The 26,536-nt window shown below is 41.6% G+C and overlaps 1 protein-coding gene across 2 annotated transcripts in view; it reads right to left on the reverse strand.

Annotated features, from left to right (window-relative positions):
• The window catches only part of phf14 (PHD finger protein 14), a 243,056-nt gene extending 217,049 nt beyond the window's left edge, over positions 1-26,007 (reverse strand). The window contains exons 1-4 of one of the 2 annotated variants that reach the window (XM_068004010.1): positions 25,880-26,007; positions 13,792-13,902; positions 11,836-12,431; positions 6,541-6,685 (exon numbers count right to left, since the gene is read on the reverse strand). In XM_068004010.1, the coding sequence (XP_067860111.1) occupies positions 6,541-6,685; positions 11,836-12,431; positions 13,792-13,902; positions 25,880-25,922 (895 nt within the window). In that variant the 5' untranslated portion in view covers positions 25,923-26,007. The remainder of the gene's footprint in view (positions 1-6,540; positions 6,686-11,835; positions 12,432-13,791; positions 13,903-25,879) is intronic. The other variant, XM_068004019.1, reaches the window with a different exon arrangement.
• Positions 26,008-26,536: the final 529 nt, after the last annotated feature.

The following is a 26,536-nucleotide window of genomic DNA, read 5'->3' on the forward strand; positions in this document are numbered from 1 at the left end:
CAGGACTCACTCAATGCTTTACTTTGAGGTTGCCTGGTGTGATATAGAAGTTTTCCTTCTCTCCTTCTGGGAAGCTGAATTCCTCTTATGGGACAGGCGAGACCTAAAGCTCATGTGGGGAATGAAGGGCAATAATCACTCTATGGCACGCCATGTTGGGACACCAATTTACAACCTGTCACTAGAACCTATAAAAGAATCTATCCATCCTAGTTAACTGAATTCTGTGACTTTTCTATTCCAAGCAGTATTATAAATCAGGTCACTGTTATCAGTTAAATCACAGCATTGATGCTGTAAATATACCTATTCTTGACAGAGACGATACTTCAGAGTAGTTAATTTTTCAGCTATCCACATGCGCATTTGTTCTATTATCTTCCAATTTAAATTAAGAAATGTTATTGATTCCATAGGATAGATGATTTTAAAAACCTACCTTAAAGAACAAAGGTATATTAATGACTCAAAGTTCTTCAAACAAGAATTAAATACAATGCACTGCCACAAGCAACTCCCACCATGCTGCTTCTGCTCACAAATGACAAGACAGTTCAATACAAAGTGGCCTGTGACTATTTTATTTTAATAAGACACTGGTACCACATGGCAAGTGTGCATTGCTGGTAAGCCTCATTCAGCCTGAGCTTTGACTAGTACTTTCCATCCATAACAGATAAAAAAGATAACGGAGGAAATTTGGCTTGAGGTATTAAAATTGGAGTATTTGTGATTTCGATGTCTAAATTTTTGTCCAACACCCAAAGCCTCTTTAAAATAAAATATCACAAATGGCAAATCACATTGAAAATCTGCATGTTTCTAAAGCTCAAACTTCAAAATATGTACTTTTGGTTTGTAATATACTTTGTGACAAAAATGTATGTTTCATTTTTCAGTTGCATTTTTTATTGCTAGAAACAGCATGCATTAAAAGAATCACCGGGTTAAAATCAATTAGTAGCTTTTTTTTTTGCAAGATTGGAGAGAATTTACATTATAATCTGCAAAAAGTCACTTCAAATGTATCGTCAAATGCATCGTTCCAAGTAGCACCTAAATTTTCTGCTTAGGTGTTATTCTATTCTCTTTGCTCAGATTGGCACTTTGGACATATTCCGTCAATCTGCGAGGTGTCTCCATATTTTACTGGAAGTGGCAATTGTATTTGAACATAAGAAATAGGAGCTGGAGTAGGCCAAACGGCCCCTTGAGCCTGCTCCGCCATTCAAAACGATCATGGCTGATCTTCAACCTCAACTCCACTTCTTGCCCGATCCCCATATCCCTTGATTCCCCTACAGTACAAAAATCTCTCAGCCTTGAATATATTCAACGACTGAGCATCCACAGTCCTCTAGGGTAGAGAATGCCCAAGATTCACAACCCTCAGTGAAGAAATTCCTCCTCATCTCAGTCTTAAATGGACGACCCCTTACCCAGAGACTATACCTCCCTAATTCTAGACTCGCCAGCCAGGGGAAACAACCTCTCGGCATCTAATCTATCAAGCCCCCTCAGAATCATATGTTTCAATGAGATCACCTCTCATTCTTCTAAACTCCAGAGATTATAGGCCCATTCTACTCAACCTCTCTTCATAGGACAACCCTCTCATCCCAGGAATTAATCTAGTGAACCTTTGTTGCACCACCTCTAAAGGCAAGTATATCCTTCCTTAGATAAGGAGACCAAAACTGTACACAGTGCTCCAGGTGAGGTCTCACCAAAGCCCTGTACAATTGTAGCAAGACTTCCTTACTCTTATACTCCAACCCCTTTGCAATAAAGGCCAACATCCCATTTGCTTTCCTAATTGCTTGTTGTACCTGCATGCTTACATTTTATGCTTCTTGTACAAGGACACCCAAATTTTTTTTTTTTTTATTATTCGTTCACGGGATGTGGGCGTCGCTGGCAAGGCCGGCATTTATTGCCCATCCCTAATTGCCCTCGAGAAGGTGGTGGTGAGCCGCCTTCTTGAACCGCTGCAGTCCGTGTGGTGACGGTTCTCCCACAGTGCTGTTAGGAAGGGAGTTCCAGGATTTTGACCCAGCGACAATGAAGGAACGGCGATATATTTCCAAGTCGGGATGGTGTGTGACTTGGAGGGGAACGTGCAGGTGGTGTTGTTCCCATGCGCCTGCTGCCCTTGTCCTTCTAGGTGGTAGAGGTCGCGGGTTTGGGAGGTGCTGTCGAAGAAGCCTTGGCGAGTTGCTGCAGTGCATCCTGTGGATGGTGCACACTGCAGCCACAGTGCGCCGGTGGTGAAGGGAGTGAATGTTTAGGGTGGTGGATGGGGTGCCAATCAAGCGGGCTGCTTTATCTTGGATGGTGTCGAGCTTCTTGAGTGTTGTTGGAGCTGCACTCATCCAGGCAAGTGGAGAGTATTCCATCACACTCCTGACTTGTGCCTTGTAGATGGTGGAAAGGCTTTGGGGAGTCAGGAGGTGAGTCACTCGCCGCAGAATACCCAGCCTCTGACCTGCTCTTGTAGCCACAGTATTTATATGGCTGGTCCAGTTAAGTTTCTGGTCAATGGTGACCCCCAGGATGTTGATGGTGGGGGATTCGGCGATGGTAATGCCGTTGAATGTCAAGGGGAGGTGGTTAGACTCTCTCTTGTTGGAGATGGTCATTGCCTGGCACTTATCTGGCGCGAATGTTACTTGCCACTTATCAGCCCAAGCCTGGATGTTGTCCAGGTCCAGCTCTCTCTGAAAATCAACATTTAACAGTTTCTCACCATTTAAAAACTATTCTGTTTTTCTATTCTTCCTACCAAAGTGAATAACCTCACATTATACTCCATCTGCCACCTTCTTGCCCACTCACTTAACCTGCCTATATCTTTCTGCAGACTCTGTGTCCTCCTCACCGCTTACTTTCCCACCTAGCTTTGTATCGTCAGCAAACTTGGATACATTACACTCGGTCCCTTCATTTAAGTCATTAATATAGATTGTAAATAGCTGAGGCCCAAGCATCGATCCTTGCGGCACCCCACTAGTTACAGCCTGCCAACCTGAAAATGACCACTTTATCCCTCTGTTTTCTGTCTATTAACCAACCCTCTATCCATGCTAATGTTACCCCCAACCCCATGAGCCCTTATTTTGTGCAACCACCTTTTATGTGGCACCTTATCAAATGCCTTTTGAAAATCCAAATATATCCATTGGTTGAATGGATAAACATTCCAACTGATAACCTGTGAACAGCTATTGATCTAATGTAATTATGAGAGAAACAGTTGGCTATTGCCTTTTGTTTCAGTGTAACTTCAAAAAGATGTTGAATTATATATCTGGCCTGAAGTTGCTAGTTAACAGTCAATCCGATCTCAGCTCATCGGAATTTCTTTTAGTGGTGACATTGTGATAGCATATCATAACACTCGCTGCACAAAACAGTTTCGTTAATTTTTTTTTAAACCTCGAAATTGATTTCAAACTTCATTCCCAGGAAGGACAATCAAGTGAGGAAAGTTATTTTTAAGTTTAACTTTTCTTTTGATGTCATTAAAGTTTGCCGTTTGCGAGCTGAACTGTAGAAGACCATATTTATACTGCAGTCTGTTAACTGTACTTCAGGTCTGACACCACCAGGTACTGGGTTTAGACAGTCAGATAGGGAGATTGCTTTGATCTTCGACTGATCCTGTTTGCATACCATCTTCAGCATCACTTGAAAATTGGCAACCATTTTGCAGTGAAACTAAACATGGTGTACAATTATACCATGAGCTCACCTTTAACCCAACAAATAAAACATTTAATAATTTCCATCACTGCCAGCCTAGATTTTTGTCTTATAAAACCATCTTAGACAATATCTCCTGGGAGAAGCAAAAAATAAATAAAAACCCAAGACCAATGTAGGAAGAAAAAAAATCTGGAAAATTCCTCTCTGGCCTGCTAAATCGATCAAAGCTAGTCCATGAGACCACATTGACGATAATTTATATTACTTAGTATCACAGCTACCTTTTGTGCACTATGATTTCCACCCCAGCCAGGAACTTGTGAAACTCTCTTTTGAAGGTACAGAGAATTTGCACTTGCATAGCTTGTTCCTTAGGCCTAATTAAGGTCTTAGAAAAAGCACCATATTGTTCTTGCATTTTATACAGAAATCGGCCTAGCAGTACGACTTAGTACTTTATTTGCTTTAGCTATCGCTTCACAGCACTGGTCATGAATCTTAAGAGAATTATGTATTATAACACTGAGATCTTTTTCTTTCTCAACAGACTTTAGTTCTATACCTTTTAGCATGTAAGTATACTTGGCATTATCTTATGTACAGCATCGGTTACGATCCCTTCTAGAATCTTACCTATGATGACCTATCAAGAGGATATAGACAGGTTGGTGGCATAGGTGGACACGTGGCAGGTGAAATATATCCCAGAAAAATGTGAAGTGATACATTTTGGTCGGAAGAACGAGGAGAGGCAATATAAACTAGAGGGCACAACTCCAAAGGGGGTACAGTAAGAGATCTGGGGGCATATGTGCACAAATCGATGAAAGTGGCAGGGTAGGTTAAGGAAGTGGTTAAAAAAGCATACGGGATCCTGGGCTTTATAAATAGAGGCATAGAGTACAAAAGTATGGAAGCCATGATGAACCTTTATAAAACACTGGTGCGGCCACAACTGGAGTATTGTGTTCAGTTCTGGGCACCACACTTCAGGAAAGATGTGAAGGTCTTAGAGAGGGTGCAAAAAAGATTTACTAGAATAATTCCAGGGATGAGGGACTTTAGTTACGTTGATAGACTGGAGAAGCTGGGGTTGTTCTCCTTGGAACAGAGATGGTTGAGAGGAGATTTGTTAGAGATATTCAAAATCATGAAGGGTCTAGACAGAGTAGATAGAGAGAAACTGTTCCCATTGGCAGAAGGGTCAAGGACCAGAGGACATAGATTTAAGGTGATTGGCAAAAGAACCAAAGATGACACGAGGAAAAACTTTTTTTTTTAAATACAGTGAGCGGTTAAGATCTGGAATGCACTGCCCGAGGGGGTGGTGGAGGCAGATTCAATCATGGCCCTCAAAAGGGAACTGGATAAGTACTTGAAAGGAAAAAAAAAATGCAGGGCTACAGCAAAAGGACAGGGGAGTGGGACTAGCTGGATTGCTCTTGCATAGAGCTGGCGCAGACTCGATGGGCCGAATGGCCTCCTTCCGTGCTGTAACTTTTCTACGATTCTGTGACAGAAGTCAAGCTAATGGGCCTATAGTTCCCTAGTTCGAACTAGTTTCCCCTTTGAAAATCAGTACTACATGATCCTCCCTCCAGTCCAAGGGAGGAAGGGACAGAGGGAACAAAGGGAGGAAGGTTGTGAAAGGCATTGTATAAAAACAAGTTATTTTTTGTTCCATGTCATGTCATTGTAAATAACCAGTCAGCTTTTTTTTCTTAAGCATGGTCCACTGCCCATCGCTAAAAAAGACTGCCAAACCTTTCAGGATAATCACACTGTCCCCAGAGAAATGCCTCAATGATCTATAATTAAACTAACCACAGTTTAAAAAGAGTATTTGAAATGGGGAAAGCCAAGACAAAGTCTCAGTAAAAATATTGCTATTTACTTTTATTCTCATGCACATCGTCATCCTCGGCACCCCTATATTGTCTTAGAGAAGTATAAATTCACCAACATGCTGACCACTATATTTAAAAAGTTAATGAAATGAGGCACTATTCCAAAACTAGGACGGCAGTAGGAGCTCAAAATTCCTATTCTGAACGCACTACCACCCAATGATTTTGAAGTATGGAAAATTAATGATAATACACTAATATTTACAAACTCTTAACGAGAGAGACAAGCTAAGATAATCTGGGTCATACAGATTGATTAGCACTCTGTTAATGAAGTATATCAAAAGACAATGGAGGTACTAATCAAGTAATTTGCAACCCTTCATACTGTTGTGATTATTGCTTCAAGGCATACAAGAGGCGTTAAACTCTAGGATGCTGGGTGATACCCAATACCTTCATGATAAATTTACACCAACAAATGCAATGGCTAAAGCCATTTTTCTTTTACAAGGAAAAGCATATAGGCGAGTCTATATATGAAGTGAATCTAAGTGCCAGTGGGAAAATCAATGTGACTTTTGAATTGGTTTCTGGCAACCAAACATTAACTAAATTGAGATCTGAAATTAGAATGTTTATTTTGTACATAATAGAAATATTATCAACAATTTTTTTAGTAATAAACCGAAAACATTACTGACGTAGAAATCATTACAAACATTACCCTTTCACCTCCCAAACTGGTACTGCACAATAGCTCTCACTGCAGCAACAGTTGCTCTCATTTTAAAAAAATATATATATTTATGCTAAAATTCCATCAGTCTCGTGCATGTGAAAATGTTACTAAACAGCCATGGTAGAGGGGTATAATGATATCCAAGGCCTTTTGTTCAAATCTCAGTACCACTTTAATTTAGTCAACCGATTAAAGTTGGATTGTTTATATTTACAATGACACATTGCTATGGGTTTTAGCACTTACCTTCGTGTACAGTTACTCCACAATTGTCACACTGGACAATTTCATCTGCATCTTCACTGTTATCTCCCAGACATACACAGCATATCTGTACAAAGTCCATCTTCTGAGAACTGAAGTTTTGGTCTCTGTCTGTTAAAAAGGAGTCCTAAAAAATGGTGAAAGTAAAAAAGTTAAATATTTGTCAAGACTATTTCAAACAGTGAATATATGTGAAGTAATTTTGCATTGAAAAGGCCAAGTTCAGAATTGTCTATTATTTTATCACATGCAAATCTCAAAAGTACAATAAAACTTTAAGGAGGTACTGCTGGATGCGTCTAATTCTCCCATATTAAATGGGATGGCACCAAAATGTTTGGCTAAAAGTTCTGTGCTTGTTCATATGGGAATGGGAAACTGTAGAACAGAAGAAGAACATAGATTCACAGAGCCAATCCCCCACACAAAAAGTTTCACAACATAGCCAGACACAAAGTAAAGAGCAGGGTCTTCCATAAAAAAGTAAGGAAAGTCAAAGGAAGAGTCGAACTTCCTGCAGCTAGTTATACTAGGCACAAGTCTCCTGTGCACCCTATGACAGATGGGCTAAAAAGCACGATTCTATATATTTATATAGAGACTAAAAAGAACAAATTAACAATGTGTCTTTATTTTGTCCTTAATCTGGGGATAAAGCATAAATGCATTCTACAGTAGGTTACATGATTTCCTCCGGCATACTACAGCCTTGGTCTAAAATATGGCCAAATTTCTAAACAAACTTTACCTTTTTTTGCCTTTTAGTATATTTCCCTACATTACAACAGTGACTACACTTCAAAAGTATTTTGGGACTTCTTGAGGTCATGAAATATATATTCAAGTCCTGCTTTCCATTGAGAAGTGGAAGAATTCAAATTATGCAATGTAGGATGCTGTTGTGGGCCAGATTATAAAGAGCTTTACTCTGCATCTGTCCATGCTATACAAGACATTGGAGTATGCTATACTAGATGTTGGCGTACTCAATGCTAACTATTGGTGACAAAAGTGGAGAAAGTATTCTATTCTCCAGCACCGATATCCCTCGCCTGATCACAGCACCAAAATAATCACCACTGACAGATATTCAACATACCAATTTACAAAAAAATTAAAACATTTGTTACCTCCCGACTCAACTATTCCAATGCTCTCCTGGCTGGCCTTCCACCTTCCGTAACCTTGAGCTCATCCAAAACTCTGTTGCCCGTATCCTAATTCGCACCAACTGACCTACATTGGCACCTATGTCTGGCAAAGCCTTGATTTTAAAATACTCATCCTTGTGTTCAAAATTCCTCCATGGCTTAGCCGCTCCCTATCTCTGCGCTCCTCCAATTCTGGCCTCTTATCCATCCCCAATTTTCATCACCTCCATTGGCAGCGTGCCTTCAATTGCCTAGGCTCTAAGCTCTGGAATACCTTCCCTATATCTCTCTCTCTCCTCAATTAAGATGCTCCTTAAAACTCAAAGTTTTGGGCACCTATCCTAATAACATCTTATTTGGCTTGGTGTCAAATTTTGTCTGATAACGCTCCTGTGAAGTGCCTTGGTATGTTTTTACTATGTTAAAGGGGCAATATAAATGCAAGTAATTGTTGTTGTGGAGCAGCAAAAGAACTGCAGTTGATACATTAAGATGTTATTTCACCTATCCTCATTTGAAAGAGATGGGGAGCCAGGGTTGGTTACCTGTAAGATAGCTCCTCAGCCTCCAGAATCTCTCACCAACTGCTCAATGTTACATATTTCTTAAATCAAAATTTATGCTAACAAGATGTTGCTTGCAAATTTCCAAACTCCATCTTAAACATTTCTATATTTGTTTCATTTCAGAATTTTTTTGGTGTTTTTAAAAAGAATAAATGACAGATGTAACCACTAGCAATAAATTAGGTGCCTTTAAAAACCTTCCCTATTTATCATCTTACATGCAACAGAACAGGTCCATCATCGAGGTAAGGAAAATCATAGAACATTATCCCTTCAAAGAGCTTCTGTAGCCTTATGAGATCTACATGATCTTCCCCTACACTTTTGGAAAACTACTCCTTTAATATAGGCCCCATGGAATTTTTTAAGCTTGTGTTTTACTGCTGAGTTTAACACAAATTTTATAGAGCAAGATATGTTCTGTAGCTGAAGTTTTCATGATGCAGATTACTTCAAAAAAGTTAAATACTTACACCCATATTTAAAATAAGTAATCATAATAAAAAAATCCAAGTGAAACCACTTCCAGAAGATTTTCAATTACCAGTCAACAGATGCACTTTGTATTAAAACATTAAATCCATGACGACCAGAGCAAAATTCATTTGAGGTATCAATTTGTTGGTCCTACCTTCACTTACTTAGCCACAAGAGCTATGTTGGAGCAACTAAGTCCTTAGTTTAATACTGAAGTAACAATAATCATAGCTAAACAGGTTTTCCTTATTTACTGTACACACAATTAGACAAAATATATAGGAGGTTACAGTCTTCATGATGCTGCTTTAATCATAAAAGGAGTTGACATGATGTCATTATCTCACTCTGCGTGTTCCAGCATTATTCTTTACATAATACATAAACTTGTATCTTATCCTTTTTTAGCTTAGCATTTGAGCCAGAGTGTCAAGATAAACAGTGGATAGGCAAACTCTTGTGATAAGAATTTGACATGCAGTGATGTATGATTTAACAAGCACTGACATTACAATTAATTTTACTGTTTGGACAAGGGAATAATACAGCTCATTTATATTGCACAGTATTAATAATTAGCAACAGGCAGTGTCTTTGCCCCAGTTTGTCCCATTTCTTATTAAAGTGCAAACTGACACCTTTCCCCTTTCCTCCCTCCCCCCCCAAAAGCCTTTGAAATCTTGAATCTATTCTTCAGGTAACTAAATGGCTATCATTTCAGGAGTGACCCTAAATAGCAATTACAGCTGGCTGCTTACATGGTGAATAAGTAACAAATGTTGTTATCCATGCATTACCAACCATTCTGATGTTCACAGCTTATGGTCTGACATATCCATTAATAAACTGTCATTTGCCAATGTCAAGTTTAAAATGATAAGCATGGGGGATGGGGGAGAAACTATTACAACATATCCTAATCTATTATGAATTGTGCCATAAACCTGAGCTGTAATAAATCAAGAATTTAAACATCCACACTTGAAATTCTTCTCGAGTCACAGAGGGTGAGTGGGATCAGAGTTTGCTGATCCATGCTAGCCACAAGCAAATTAAGCTTTGATGCTTTGTTTCAGACCTGTACCAAATCTCTACAAACTATTAAAAAGTGATTCTCATAAACATTCACTTTTTCTTTTTTACAAAAGGTAATGCTTCTTCAAAATATGGCTTTGTTCCTTTACCCCAGCTCCATCTTTTCTTTAAAATAAAGTTAAAGGTCTGCAGGCCAATCTGGTCCCACAATGCCTAAATTTCTGCTCTTAAATTAGCCATTAAAAGGTGTTTGAGAGCAGTGGGGTGGGGTGACCTGTGAAAAGTACTTGGCCCAGGCTCACTGCCTCAGCAGTACTTTTTAAAAAATTTGTTCATGGGATGTGGGCGTCGCTGGCAAGGCCAACATTTATTGCCCATCCCTAATTGCCCTTGAGAAGATGGTGGTGAGCCACCTTCTTGAACCGCTGCAGACCGTGTGGTGAAGGTTCTCCCACAGTGCTGTTAGGAAGGGAGCTCCAGGATTTTGACCCAACGACGATGAAGGAACGGCGATATATTTCCAAGTCGGGATGGTGTGTGACTTGCAGGGAAACGTGCAAGTGGTGTTGTTCCCATGTGCCTGCTGCCCTTGTCCTTGTCCTTCTAGGTGGTAGAGGTCGCGGATTTGGGAGGTGCTGTCGAAGAAGCCTTGGAGAGTTGCTGCAGTGCATCCTGTGGATGGTACACACTGCAGCCACAGTGCGCCGGTGGTGAAGGGAGTGAATGTTTAGGGTGGTGGATGGGGTGCCAATCAAACGGGCTGCTTTTTCCTGGATGGGGTCAAGCTTCTTGAGTGTTGTTGGAGCTGCACTCATCCAGGCAAGTGGAGAGTATTCCATCACACTCCTGACTTGTGCCTTGTAGATGGTGGAAAGGCTTTGGGGAGTCAGGAGATGAGTCACTCGCTGCAGAATACCCAGCTTCTGACCTGCTCTTGTAGCCACAGTATTTATGTGGCTGGTCCAGTTAAGTTTCTGGTTTCTAGTATCAACGGCTGTGGGCACTAACTTACATCCTATTATCCCATGACCATATACTGATGCCTGACATGCACTACGTCACCCTACTGCACCTAAAAGAAAGTGTAAAAGAATTATTAACTTCAACATCCTTTTCCCCCTGACATCTGTTTACTTCCTACAGCATTTTTGTTTAAATAGCCTCCTTTGGACTACTGATGTGGAATCATCTTTGCATTAAATCAAAAGCAAATTATTACAAGTTCAAAATTTGGGGTTAATTTTATTCCATGTCATTTACTGTCAAATTCACCCTGACCTCTGCTCCATAACAGTCATCAATGTGTGAATGGGCCTTGGTAAACAAGTCATATGCAAAAATGGTTGAACAATAATCTGTATTTTAAATTAATTCAAGAACCATTTTTTTCTTCCCACCTTAGAGGCCAGGCTGATGGCCTGCTTCTGCCTATGCCATTCTTGAGCTAGTACATAAAATTGATCTCGGGCCACCGCTCTGATTTTTATTTTCTTCCTGCAAGGCATTTAGCTAAAACTGGAATCAGAGCTGAGATCAGGAGCTCACTGACTCAGTCTTTTTTTAAAAAAATAACACATTGAAGTATAAAGTAGCATTCTACATATCATTGGATGTCTAACAGCATACAGCAGTGTAACCCTAAAGTCAGAAAGTAAGTTATGGACTAACTTTAACTTCCTTTTCATTGTAGTAAAATGTAAGAATCAAACCCTGTTTAAGATTATTCATTTTAAATTGAATTCTTCCCCCTCTCCCTACCTCAACTGTACAAATAGAATGCACAAAAAATGAATTCTCTGGATTATTCCCACAAATCAGATTTATTCCATATTATAGTAACTATATTAATGAACTAACGCTTCAGAAGAACTACGTGCCTCGAAAATAGTTGCCCTATTGCTGACCGTATACAATCTTGTGTGTTCAGATTTTAGTTTCAAACTTTTTAAATCACATGCCTTTTCTAACATAGTGCTTTTGCATGTAGCTTTAAACAGGCAATAGCTCTGTATGATATGGTCGAACATAACTATGATTTATCACAGTACCTCATAATTCTTATTCTGTGACAGAATAAAGCCATCACTTGTTCCTTCTGTCTCAGCAGCATTTTGACTGGAAGGTCTATTTTTTCTTCTAATTCTCTTATCTTGCTCACTGGCACTGCTGCTGTCTGCCTCATCATCAGGATTGCCATCTTCACTGTCACTGATATCATCCTCACCACCACCTTCATCACCATCATCGTTATTTACACCTTTTCCTTTCTTCTTTCCACTACAAGGTCGCCAGTCATTATCATCTTCACTATCATAATCATCAAAGCCATTCAGATCTTCCACCGATAACATGTCCAGCATCGTTCTCTTTTTACGCAGATTCCATTTCTTTTGTCCATCATTTGATTCATCTGGCCCAGCATCATCTACTGTTTCTTTAGTTTTCTTCTTACCGGTTTTGTTTTCAGTTTGTTTCTTGGTGTCAGGTTCTTCTGACTGTTCTTCCTTCCATTCAACTTCTATCTTTCCATCAGAGGTATCCTTTTTATTCTCTTCAGAGTCCTCTTCACTGCAATTTTGTCCTCCCTCACTCTCCGAACCTTCTTCACTGTCCTTACCGGCACTCTCTCCACTACCATCAGAATCTGTTACACAAGCAATATGAACTTTTCTTAGTATTTTTAAATAACCAAGATGACAAGCATAAAGTTGATAAATATATTAAAAAGTCTTTATCTGAAGACACATTCTGTGAGTATTACATATGTTAGATCTGAGCTTTTCAAATTCAATATAGTAAGTGGCACAATCTATTTTAGTATCATTGTAGGAAGTTCCACCAGTGCAGATTCTGATTAAAGCCCTGTGGATGGGTTGTCAATTATCGCAACAATTAAGATCTATTAATGGGGAAATTCTATGGAGTATGACTGTTGGATACACTAAGCAGTGCAAAGTTATCTCACTCTATTGATCAGACAGGTGTCGTCTTTTCGCCAAGTTAAATGACTTTGTCCTTAAACTATTTTCATTTGATCAATGCTCCACAGTGGTGAAACATGCTAATGTAATAGAACAGTAAATGTCATCTTAACACACCCATATAGTTCAATAAAGGAGGAAATTACAGCTCTTAATAATGTACTACAGTTCAGTTTACAGTTGAAACTTTTGGAAAGTAAAAAGGCCTTGTATTATGTAATGTACAATTTAAAACAGAGGTACTATCTTAAAGCTATGACAAGTAGCTCCATTCAAAACAGGTACTGATTTAAGGCCACTACCTGCCATAGAGCAATATCCTTAGTCACTTGTGAATTATCAGATTTTTGACCAACAAATAAACCACAGGTCCTATTTTATTTTTATCATATTCTGAAGAAATTAAGAGATTTTTTAAAAATAATGCTGGAAATACATGGTAATGTTTTGACTGTGGAACCTTATTAGAACCTGTGTTTTCTCTTTCCAGATGCTGATGGACCAGCTGATTATTTCCATCATTTGCTGTTTTCCAACCCCTCCCCCCAATCCATGGATCAGTATAATAGCTTCTTTCCCAATGGTTCAACTGGTTTATCCAACGAGTAGCTGAGCCATATAGATCGGGAGGATCATAGGCTCAATTCCTCAACTGATGGTAAGTTAGCTGATTTCAGCAAGGACAATAGTAGGAGAACTACAATTAGGCTCTCACTTCTTACTATTATCTAGCAATTTTTGCTAGAAGCAGCTTTGAGAGTGAATTTTGTGACTGGACACAAGCAGACTCAGCTATGGTGCCCTCTAGAATCGAATAACCTGCCAACAGGCACCATCCTGGGCTCACATATGAATCATGGAAACTTCAGCAATAATGCAACCAACACCAATGAAACAGTACCCCTGTAAGGGAGTCAACACATTCAGAAGCGGAAGGGAAAAAAAAACTGGTGATAAAGACGACTCATCCCATTACTGATCAAAACAAATTCTACAAAGTGAACACTTATAAACAGCACTTACCTGAAGCATCTCCCACTTCAAAATCACTGTCATCTGAGCTGTCATAATCCAGTGCTTCTAGCAGGGATGTTGCCAGTGTCTTCACTTGTCTCTTCTTTGGACCACGCTCAACTATGGAAATTCAGAATAAAATCTATTTAGTAAATACGACCAACCACATGCCTATGATTCCTGGAGGTAACAAAAATAAAACAACTAGTATCTAAAATTTTATTTACATTTTTATTCAACTCATTAAGATATGGCTTTTATTTTCACCCTCTGCACCACCACCAACCCCCCCACCCCCCGCCCCACTAGATAAAACAAGGTCATATGGGGCTCTTTTCTCTAGAAAGGAGAAGCCCAAGGGGTGACCTGATAGAGGTCTTTAAGATTATGAAAGGATTTGGTAAGGTAGACGTAGAGATGTTTCCACTTGTAGGGGAGACCAGAGCTAGGGGCTATAAATATAAGATAGTCACTAATAAATTCAATAGGGAATACAGGAGAAACTTCTACACTCAGTAGAATGTGAAACTTGCTACAAGGAATAGTTGAGGCGACTAGCACAGATGCATGATAAACACACGAGGGAGAAGGGACTAGAAGCATATGTTGATAGGGTTAGATAAAGATGGGTGGGAGGAGGCTCAGGTGGAGCATAAACACCGGCATGGACTTGTTGGACCGAATGGCCTGTTTCTGTGCTGTACATTCTTTGTAATACCACATATGTTCTATCAAAGGACTTGGATTCTTTTAATTCCAGTGAGCATTAAGAACCCCTTTGGAGACAATAATATTGCACTCATACAGGGTGGGACTTGGCAGCCAAAGACAACTCTGTTCAGGTCAACTGAAATCAGCTTGAACCACTTATATTATACCAATATATATTCATTCTAAGTGCCTTAGCAAACTGTGTGTCTTTTATTAACCACATTTATTTTTTAAATTGCCTTTCATGTAATTGTGGGTGGCACAATGAAATCCAGCAAGGGAGGCTGTTTTATATAGTCACGACAATGGGAAAAAAGCATATCCTCCAACGTACCTTGAACAATACTATGGAAGATTGGTTAGTACATTATAAAATAAGATGACAGACACAATCATAATGGTATGGGCTCCATCCCACATCATGTGATAAAACAGGTCTATATTATATCAGTCCATTTAAATTTTAGGTATGGCAGTATGATTTTTTTGTTTAAATGGAGGCCCTAGCTGCTGCATTTGATAAGATTTCTGTTGTCCTTTTGTCTCAAGACCTTTTAGGTATAATTGTGTCTGGAGGATTTACACGTTAATGGCACAGAAGTTATCTCTAGCCAGTGAGATATTTGATGGCATATGATGGTTTGTTGATGCAATAAGGGAGGCGTGGGAATCCAGAAATAATAAGGAATTCCTAAATATGGAGTTCCCCCTCCCCCGTTTCCAATTATAAAAGTAATTAATACTGATTACCAGGGTTTTGAAAAGAGTTTAGGTTTTCTTCAAAGACATTGTTCGCTGCTCACAGCAAAACCTGGCCCAAACGGCACCAGCCATTTGTTAGACTTGCACTTACCCACAAGAACAAGCAATGTTTGAAGGGTTTGACTGTGTGGCTGACCTCTAGCAAGGTGACTGGCTTGTAGGACATGCATGTGCTGATGTGTCGTACCTTATGAGAACGCTGAGTGCTTACTATAGGGTGAACTGAAGCTCTTGTCGCCATGAAGTTTGAAATCTATGCTGCTCACTTCCATGGTGATTTGAATGTGGATGTTTAGTTTCCAAGGTGACTAGAACATTGGACCTCAGTTTCATTCTGTGAACATATTTTTTTTTAAATGGGGTTTTGCACGGCAAGTCGCTGTCAGCCAAACATCCACACATCACAGCGCTCTCAACAGGGCATCTGTGTATCTCCTTAACCAATCAGACAGAAGAATCATTAATGAACATCACAGTCTGAACCAGGAAGTATAGGTTAGAATAGTGAATTCAATGTCAAATCAGATACAGAAAGCAAAATAACAAAAAAGGAAAGAAAGATTGGATTAAGAGAGAGATAAGAGAGAGAGTAAAAAAATAGAAATGTATTTAATTTTTATTAAAATCTCCAACAATAATGAAAATGGACAAGCCCTAACTTTTTGTGGCCCATTTAGTCCGTATCTACAGTGTTCAAATGCTACAGCTGAATGGGGAGCCAGACGGCGAGATGCCATTTTCGCGCAGCTTACAGAGGGGCAGCGCATCTCAGACAGCAACTTCCAGATTTTTGCGTTTCACTGCGTAGGGCCGCTCGCCAGACGTTACTATCCGATTTGCGCATAAGTAACATTGAGCGCAGTTAGCCTCACCGTTATTTTTACAGCAAAATCCAGCCTATTAACCTATTGTGACTGTCTTATTTTTGATCCAGGATGCAAGATGCTGCCTGGGACAAGTATATCTACGATAAGCTTTCACTTTTAGTGTCATGTGAGGCAGAAATTCATTAAGGCAAAAGTGTGAAACAAATTGAACCATCAAAAGACTCAGTCTAATAAACAAGGTCTAGGTTTTCTTCACCATTGGATTTAGCACCAAAACTGCATTTCTGAAAGCCCCTGTAACTCCGCCTAATTTTTCTTCATCGAGCTCCTTGTAAGATTGTGGATGGGCTCCCAGCTCTATTTAGATCCTCTTTTGGGAACCTGCCTCTGGATGGGAGGGAAATCCGATCCTGTTACAGCATTTTAGGTGGTGCCAAACAGCAGGAATTTCCAGGGCATCCATTTTCAGTATTTGCAAACTGTAGATGTTCCAAGATGTTAGAAGCTGGATTCTTGGGACAGAGATCTCCTAAATTCACTCAGTGGAAATTCTATTGGCAGAGATTAGAAACAGGCAATTGGGCTAAAAGGGAGAAAGCCAGCAAAGTTAACCATCCAGGCACAGTGGAAGGCAGCGACACTTGGCTACTCACTGTTGAAATAAGTCTAAGGACCTTACCAAGTCAGCCAAGGGAACAGGATTAACATTCAGCATTTCCCCGAGTATACCAGTACCACCACCTTTCCTTCCCAGTATTGCTCACCATGTCTTTTTTCCCCCCTGAAATCTCCACAGGGAAGCACAAGACCCTTCTCTCTCTCTCTCTCTCTCTCTCTCTCTCTCATCCTGTATCTGTTCCTTAACTCACAGCCTTACATGTACTGAAAATCAAAGTCTCACATATCTGATTCAATTCAGTACCTGTAATCACCCCTTTACTCACACTTGAGCTTCATTTCTAATGAATAGTAAACAAACTGCATTCACACTATGTATCTTCTGGTTAGATTGCACACACCAGGCAAAAAGAATGCCACAGCGGGAGGACCCCCTAAGCCTCTGGACCCTCAACTGCTCTAAGCAAAAATCCTGGAGCTGCTGGGCAGAGGGACAGAGGAATCTGTGGGTAACTGAGAAATTGTGAGGCACATGGCAACTATAGGTTAGTCAAGAAAGTCTTTAAATGAGGTCTCATCAGCTCCTACCACTCAACTGCAATCTCGTGGCATAAATAACTGTCAAGTTTAAACCTTTCAATTTATTTGGAAACTGCTTTGGACAGGTGCTCGCATGAATTATGGTGTGCTTAACCTCACCTAGAAGCTGGACATTCATGACTTGAAACCCTGATCTGTTTTTATAGTGGGAACATCACCACCTGCATGTTCCCCTCCAAGTCACACACCATCCCAACTTGGAAATATATTGCCGTTCCTTCATCGTCGCTGGGTCAAAATCCTGGAACTCCCTTCCTAACAGCACTGTGGGAGAACCTTCACCACACGGACTGCAGCGCTTCAACAAGGCAGCTCGCCACCACCTTCTCAAGGACAATTAGGGATGGGCAATAAATGCTGGCCTTGCCAGCGACGCCCACATCCCGTGGACAAATGAAAAAAAAAGTTTATGGGATTCTGTAAGGGTGCACATATGACTACGTGTATCCTGGACCTGGAGAAATTCTACTACTCTGTAAAACTAACTGGGGAACTTTCTGAAACAAGGCATCTGTCACAAGTTTAATGCATTGGTGGGCTGCCAATTGACTTGTGGCTCACGTCTCCCATTGTAGTCTAAAAAGAACTGTGGAAAAGAAATTGAGTGCCATTGTCATTTTCATTACCACAGTTATGCCATGGCGAAGCTGGATTAAGCTCTAGATTGAGCAAGTAGCTGGCACAACTCCTTTCGAAAGCACAGCTTTCTGATGAACCGGCATCTTGACAAGTTCAGATATGAATGGCTGGGTCTGCAGTTCCGTCCGATACGATAGTTGGCATGAATCCACAAACACCTGTCACCTATGATGCCGTAACAATCTGGTATTCCTGAATGGCTAGACTGCTACATTTCCTCTTGTACCATATGCCTGAATTTTCCTAACGAGGCTCAAGTGAGACACCTTACCAAACCTCTTGAAATATTGTGGCCAATGCCTCTGCTACCTTCTCTCTGACTTCTCACAGCAGTCTAGGGTATATGCCCTCAGGATCAGGTGACTTACCCACCTTCAGTTCTGCTACTTTTGTCAGAACCAATTATTTTTCTATAGTTATCTCTAACAATTGCTCCCCATCTATAAACTGAGCAGTTACACCAATGACAGGTGGTATCCCTAAACAAGGATCCCATAACAAATGAAGGCTTATCCACGAGACATTATGTAAAATCCTGCAAGGTAAATGCACCAACAAAAGTAATCCGGTTCTGAAGAAGGACCTTATAAATTATTTAATTAAGATTTATGAAGGATTTATTTAGGAACAATTGCAGTCTCCAGCAGTTTTAGATTCACCGAATCTCCCACCATCAACACCCTGGTCACCACTGACCAGAAACTAAACTGGACCAGCCACATGAATACTGTGGCTACAAGAGCAGGTCAGAGGCTGGGTATTCTGCAGCGAGTCACTCATCTCCTGACTCCCCAAAGCCTTTCCACCATCTACAAGGCACAAGTCAGGAGTGTGATGGAATACTCTCCACTTGCCTGGATGAGTGCAGCTCCAACAACACTCAAGAAGCTTGACCCCATCCAGGAAAAAGCAGCCCGTTTGATTGGCACCCCATCCACCACCCTAAACATTCACTCCCTTCACCAGCGGCGCACAGTGGCTGCAGTGTGTACCATCCACAGGATGCACTGCAGCAACTCGCCAAGGCTTCTTCGACAGCACTTCCCAAACCTGCGACCTCTACCACCTAGAAGGACAAGGGCAGCAGGCACATGGGAACAACACCACCTGCTCGTTCCCCTCCAAGTCACACACCATCCCGACTTGGAAATATATTGCCGTTCCTTCATCATCGCTGGGTCAAAATCCTGGAACTCCCTTCCTAACAGCACTGTGAGAGAACTGCAGCAGTTCAAGAAGGTGGCTCACCACCACCTTCTCAAGGGCAAGTAGGGGTGGGCAATAAATGCTTTGCCAGCTACGCCCACATCCCATGAACGAATAAAAAAAAATGTAAAGCAAAAAGAATGACTCCTGGAACATGTCAACAACAACTTACATTTATATAGCACCTTTAACATAGTAAAAACATTCCAAGGCACTCCACAGGAGTGATTTTTGAAAATCTGACACCAAGCCACATAAGGAGATATTAGGACATGTGACCTAAAGCTTGGCTAAAGAGGTAGGTTTTAAGGAGCGTCTTAAAGGAGGAGAGGTAGACAGACGAAGAGGTTTAGGGAGGGAATTCCAGAGCGATTAAAATCAGTGATGCACAAGAGGCAAGAATTGGAGGAACACAGATCTCGGAGTGTTGTAGGGCTGGAGGGGGTTACAGAGATAGGGAGGGGTGAGGTCATGGAGGGATTTGAAAACAAGGATGGGAATTTTAAAATCGAGGCGTTCCTGGGCCAGGAGCCAATGTAGATCAGCGAGCACAGGGGTGATGGGTGAACAGGACTTGGTGCAAGTTAGGATATGAGCAGCAGAGGTTTGGATGAGCTCAAGTTTATGGAGGGTGGAAGATGGGAGGTCAGCAGGAAAGCATTGGAATAGTCAAGCCTAGAGGTAACAAAGGATTGTGATTCTTTGGAATTCTCTACCCCAGAGGGCTGTAAATGTTCAGTCATAGGAACATAGGAACATAGGAACAGGAGGCGGCCATTTAGCCCCTCGTGCCTGCTCCGCCATTTGATAAGATCATGGCTGATCTGTGATCTAACTCTATACCTGCCTTTGGCCCATATCCCTTAATACCTCTGGTTGCCAAAAAGCTATCTATCTCAGATTTAAATTTAGCAATTGAGCTGGTATCAATTGCCGTTTGCAGAAGAGAGTTCCAAACTTCTACCACCCTTTGTGTGTAGAAATGTTTTCTAATCTCGCTCCTGAAAAGGTCTGGTTCTAATTTTTAGACTGTGCCCCCTACTCCTAAAATCCCCAACCAGCGGAAATAGTTTCTCTCTATCCACCCTATCTGTTCCCCTTAATATCTTATAAACTTCGATCAGATCACCCCTTAACCTTCGAAATTCCAGAGAATACAACCCCAATTTGTGTAATCTCTCCTCGTAACTTAACCCTTGAAGTCCGGGTATCATTCTAGTAAACCTACGCTGCACTCCCTCCAAGGCCAATATGTCCTTCCGAAGGTGCGGTGCCCAGAACTGCTCTCAGCACTCCAGGTGCGGTCTAACCAGGGTTTTGTATAGCTGCAGCATAACTTCTGCCCCCTTGTACTCTAGTCCTCTAGATATAAAGGCCAGCATTCCATTTGCCTTATTGATTATTTTCTGCACCTGTTCATGACACTTCAATGATCTCTGTACCTGAACCCCCAAGTCCCTTTGGACATCCACTGTTTTTAAACTTTTTACCATTTAGAAAGTACCCTGTTCTATCCTTTTTTGATCCAAAGTGGATGACCTCACATTTGTCTACAATGAATTCCATTTGCCACAGTTTTGCCTATTCACCTAATCTATCAATATAGCTTTGTAATTTTATGTTTCCATCTACACTGCTTACAATGCCACCAATCTTTGTGTCATTGGCAAACTTAGATATGAGACTTTCTATGCCTTCATCTAAGTCGTTAATAAATATTGTGAATAATTGAGGCCCCAAGACAGATCCCTGCGGGACTCCACTAGTCACATCCTGCCAATGTGAATACCTTCCCATTATCCCTACTCTCTGTCACCTTTCGCTCAGCCAACTTCCTAACCAAGTACGTACTTTTCCCTCGATTCCAAGGGCTTCTATCTTAGCTAATAGTCTCTTCTGCGGGACCTTATCAAATGCCTTCTGGAAGTTCATATAAATAACATCATTTGACATTCCCCTGTCCACTACTTTAGCCACCTCTTCAAAAAATTCAATCAGGTTTGTCAGGCACGACCTACCTTTCACAAATCCATGCTGGCTGTCTCTGATTAACTGAAAATTCGAGGTGTTCAGTCACCCTATCCTTAAATATAGACTCCAGCATTTTCCCCCACAACAGATGTTAGGCTAACTGGTCTATAATTCCCTGGTTTCCCTCTCTCTCCTTTCTTAAAAAGTGGAGTGATATGTGCAATTTTCCAATCTAGAGGGACAGTTCCTGAATCTAGAGAACTTTGAAAGATTATAGTTAGGGCATCCGCAATGTGCTCACCTACTTCCTTTAAAACTCTGGGATGGAAACCATCTGGTCCTGGGGATTTGTCACTCTTTAGTACTATTATTTTCTTCATTACTGTTGCTTTACTTATGTTAATTTTAATTGAGTCCCTGTCCCCGATTCAATATTAGTTTTCTTGGGATTTCCGGCATGCTATCCTCTTTTTCTACTGTAAATACTGACGCAAAGTAATCGTTCAACATGTCCGCCATTTCCCCACTGTCAATGACAATATCCCCACTTTCAGTTTTTAAGGGGCCAACACTGCTCCTGACCACCCTCTTTTTCCTAATATAACTATAACTATAGTCGTTGAGTATATTCAAGACTGACAGCGATAGATTTTTGGACACTAAGGGAATCAAGGGATATGGAGATAGGGCGGGAAAGTGGAGTTGAGAAACATAAGAAATAGGAGCAGCAGTAGACCATACGGCCCCTCGAGCCTGCTCAGTCATTCAATAAGATCCTGGCTGATCTTCAACCTCAACTTCCACTTTCCTGTCCAATTCTCATATCCCTTGAGGTAGAAGATCAGCTATTGAATGGCGGAGCAGGCTCAAGGAGCCTTATGACCTACTCCTGCTCCTGTTTCTTATAAAGGCATGGATGAGGATTTCAGCAGCAGATGAGCTGAGGTAGGGGCAGAGGCAGGCGATGTTAAGAACATACAGCACATTTGACATCTTATTGATATACTGATCAGGCTGAATGACAAAGACAGTACCATACTAAAAACTTAGTCAACCTAAAAGCCTTCTTCCCTTCAATTCTTAAAAATTGTGGCAACCCTATTAGAAATGTGATTAAACTGGATTACAGCACAGAATGTGTGTGTTTCTCTACCTGCCTTGAATAGGCATGGTTATATTCCACTGAAGAGAATTTCACTTATCTTACAACACTACAGGCAAGTGGTAACCCCAACTTCAGTTGACTCCCTGTAACCTAATTGAGGCTATACTGCCCCCAGAAGTGCCTAGATTTTCTCAGGTCCCAAATGAAGATGGTAGTTAGAGCACCAATGTAAAGGGCTGCTGCCAACTTTCATTTTTCATGGCTGCAGGAAAGCCAAGACATCAGAAAAGATCCAGCAGCTAGACAATAAGCTTAGCCTCCTGAATGCAAGTCTATTCTCCATAATACTGCATAAGTGGCCAGACTGGCGAATTCTTTACAAAATCACAGGCAGATCAGAACAGCTGCATTTCAACATCCTTAATCAATCCAAAACGTTTCTACAGAATATCAGTGACAAGGCATTATTAATCACTTCTAATTGTCTATCACTTCCATAGGCAGTTATTTGGACCTCTGTTCCTTGCATGCCAAAGTTTAATCAATTGAATGATCATCGTTGTCCTCATTATTACTGCCTCAGCCAAACCCTACCATAACCTCCATGACCAAATTCTAGGAAAAGTATTTCTAAAGCAGCTTTGTTTAAGGACAATATGCATATGATGTCAGCTTCACAGGTAATTGCAATGAAATTGCAATAGATTTAAAATCCAGTCTTCCAAATTTTCTAATATGTATATTGAATAACTGCCAGAGGCACAAATTATACTTCACTAATTATTTAAACAATATATACATTGGCTGTCCAACCAACATCAAATTCTAAATCGAGGTCAAATTATTTGAGGCTGAGGGCAAATGCCATTTGCATTATTCCTAAAAACAAAATTATTTCTGGAAATGAAATGTACCCATTAAAACCTTTATTAGTGGAAACAGTTTCATAACTCCAATTTTGGCATATTTTGCTGGAAGCTTAGTCTAATGAATACCGAACAGCTTGCCGGCAGATAACAACGGTAAACAAAAAAAACTGTGAATATAGCTCGTTACTGCTTAGAATTTCCTATCAATTTTATAAAGTTACTCGAGTTAATCTGAAAAAATGTGTTTGAGAATAGAAATCAAGGCTATAGATAAAATGTCGTATTGTCATAGAATATGGCGGCTCTGGACCTGCTGGGGCCTTGGAGATATCACGCCAACTAAAGTAATCAGACAAGGACAAACTATGTTGATTGTAGGGTTAGACAACAACAACATACATGTTCCAATATGCTTTACATGGGGATGAGGAAAGGTGGGGACAACAAAATAAATAGGACTAAATATGGGAAATAACATCAAGCTATGGAGAGAGATTAGGAAAGTATGGTCAAAAAGCTGGGCTTGGAGAGGTTTTTAAAAAGGTAGAGAGAAAAGAGGAGAGAGTTAGGGAGGGAGTCCCAGATAGTAGGTTAGAGCTTCCTATCATCAAAGGATGGTAGAGATGAGTAGGGTGCACAAAAGGTCAGTCAGAGAACAAAACGGTACAGATGGGGAGATCAGGCTGCAGGAAGTTGCAGAGATGGATGAAGCGAGGCAACAGTGATCTAAAAAAATGAGGACAAGGATTTTAAATTTAATGTGTTGGGGGTTGGGAGCCACTATAGGTCAGCAAAGATAGGCATGATAGCCAAGTGGGACATAGCATGCAACAAGATATAGCTGGCTGCATTTTGGAACTGTACAAGTTTAAGGAGGATGACAAAAGCAAAGTTAAGAGTTGATGCACTTTAAAGGTGCCACATTCCTGCTCTCTCCCCATACCCTTTGATGCCTTTTGTGTCTAGAAATCTATCTAACTCCTTCTTAAATATATTCAGTGACTTGGCCTCCACAGCCTTCTGTGGTAGAGAATTCCACAGGTTCACCACCCTCAGTGAAGAAATTTCTCCTCATCTCAGTCCTAAATGTCCCACCCCATATCCTGAGACTGTGACCCCTCGTTCTGGACCCGTTCCCCCAGCCAGGGGAAACATCCTCCCTGCATCCAGTCTGTCTAGCCCTGTCAGAATTTTATACGTTTCAATGAGGTATTATAGGTGCACAAACGATTCTGATAGTATGCAAATCAACACCAGTTGTACACATACGATTATTCAAAAGTCCCAACCATGATTTTATGCCAGCAGCATATACGCAACTTGGCATTCCAGCAAAAAGCAAAATGCTGCAGATGCTGGAAATCTGAAATAAAAACAGAAAATGCTGAAAATACTCAGCAGGTCAGGCAGCATTAGTGGAGAGAGGAAGGTAGGGTTAACAACTCAACAACAACTTGCATTTATATAGCACCTTTAACTTAGTAAAACCTCCCAAGGCACTTCACAGGAGCATTATCAAACAAAATGTGACACCGAGCCACATAAGGAGGTATTAGGGCAGGTGAACAAAAGCTTGGTCAAAGAGGTAGGTTTTAAGGAGCGTCTTAAAGGAGGAGAGGGGAGTAGAGAGGCGGAGAGGTTTAGGGAGGGAATTCCAGAGCTTAGGGCCTAAGCAACTCAAGGCACAGCCACCAATGACGAAACGATTAAAATCAGGGATGCACAAGGGGCAAGAATTGGAGGAGCGGAAAGATCTCGGAGGGTTGTAAGGCTGGAGGAGGTTACAGAAATAGGGAGGATGAGTCCAAGGAGGGATATGAAAACAAGGATGAGAATTTTTAAAAATGAGGCATTCCCAGAATGGGAGCCAATATAGATCAGCGAGCACAGGGGTGATGGGAGAACAGGACTTGGTGCCAGTTAGGATACAGGCAGCAGAGTTTTGAATGAGCTCAAATGCCTGAAAGGGTGGTGGAAGCAGAGTCAACAGTAACTTTCAAAATTGGATGCATACTTGAAAAGGAAAAAATTGCAGGGTTATAGGATAAGGGCATGGGAGTGGTATTATTGGATAGTTCTTTCAAAGAGCCAGCACAGACACGACTGGCTGAATGGCCTCCTCTGTGCTGTATGATTCTACCATCCAGCAGCTGTAGGTGGTTTTTCTGTGTTATGGTGAGTTTTACCGGGGCCTCATATTTGCCTGGTGCCCATAGCCAGGGGGGCCATTAATCAGCCCCTGGCTCTAACAAAGGGTCACTGAGAGCTGAAACGTTAACTCCGTTTCTTTCTCCACAGATGCTGCCTGACCTGCATTTAATGTTTTTGTTTACATAGCAGCAACTGTTCAAAAAGCATGACTGCGACTTTCCGTCGTTGGTTACACGGCCTCTTGCCCGTCAGCAGCAGGGCGTGAGACGGGCAAACAGCACTGCTGTCCTCCCCCGGCACCGAAACATCAACACCGAGCAACCAGCCAAAGAAAGCAGGTGGACAACGCGGCCTTCGCTCGGGCCGATACCCGGCTGGGGCTTTATTTTCAGGTCTGAAAGTAGCGCGCGCGCGCGCGCGCGTCCCCGGGATACACGGGACGAGCGACACCTGGAAACCCGGAGCTGTCAACCTCTGCCCCCCGCCCCAGGCCGCAGGGTGGCGGCTCCGGTCAGTCAACTGTCCCCAGGGGCCCTGAAGCTGGCGGTTCTTGAAGGGGCTGTCGTACTCACGATCCCGACCCGGTGAAGGGGGGGGGGTGGTGTTGCCGTCGCTGCAGTGAGCGGCGCTTTACTCACACATGCTCTTCATGACCGCGTCGCTCTCCTCTTTCCAGGACATGGTGAACCCACTCCCTCCGCCACTTAGGCCCCGGCTCGCGCTGCCGGCAGCGTGACGTCCGATCGCGGAGCAGTGTGACGTCGGCGTCGCGAGGATTTTGGCCGCGCGCGCGCGTGTGTGTGTGTGTGTGTGTGTGTGTCGAGGGGGGCGCGCATGCGCGATGGTTTTTCTTTTGTTGCGAGATTGTGAATGGGGCTGAGCTCTGAGCCGGACAACAGCAGCGGGGGGGGGGGAGGAGGGGCGGGGGGGAGGTGGGTTTAGTGTTTGCGCCTCGTTATAGATAGTGGGGGGGAAAAAATATGTGCATAAAGCCGGGAACGTTTATCTTTTCCACCAAAAATATCTAATAGAGCACAGGGTAATCTGGAAAACGATAGGAGTGAGATTTATGATCTCAAAGAGTGAACTAGATTGCAAAACCTTTTAAGTAAATGGAACTTATTTAATCCCCTGATAAGAAAATGTAATACTGTAAAAACCAAAGCGAGCAATTGGCACCCGTGAGGAGTGACCGTGCCCAGTCTGAGAGGGACTGTAACTCACTTTGGTTGCCCATATCCTAACTTGTACCAAGTCCCATTCACCCATCATCCCTGTGCTGGCTGATCTACACT

Source organism: Heptranchias perlo, chromosome 2, assembly GCF_035084215.1.
Source record: "Heptranchias perlo isolate sHepPer1 chromosome 2, sHepPer1.hap1, whole genome shotgun sequence".
Lineage (NCBI taxonomy): Eukaryota > Metazoa > Chordata > Chondrichthyes > Hexanchiformes > Hexanchidae > Heptranchias > Heptranchias perlo.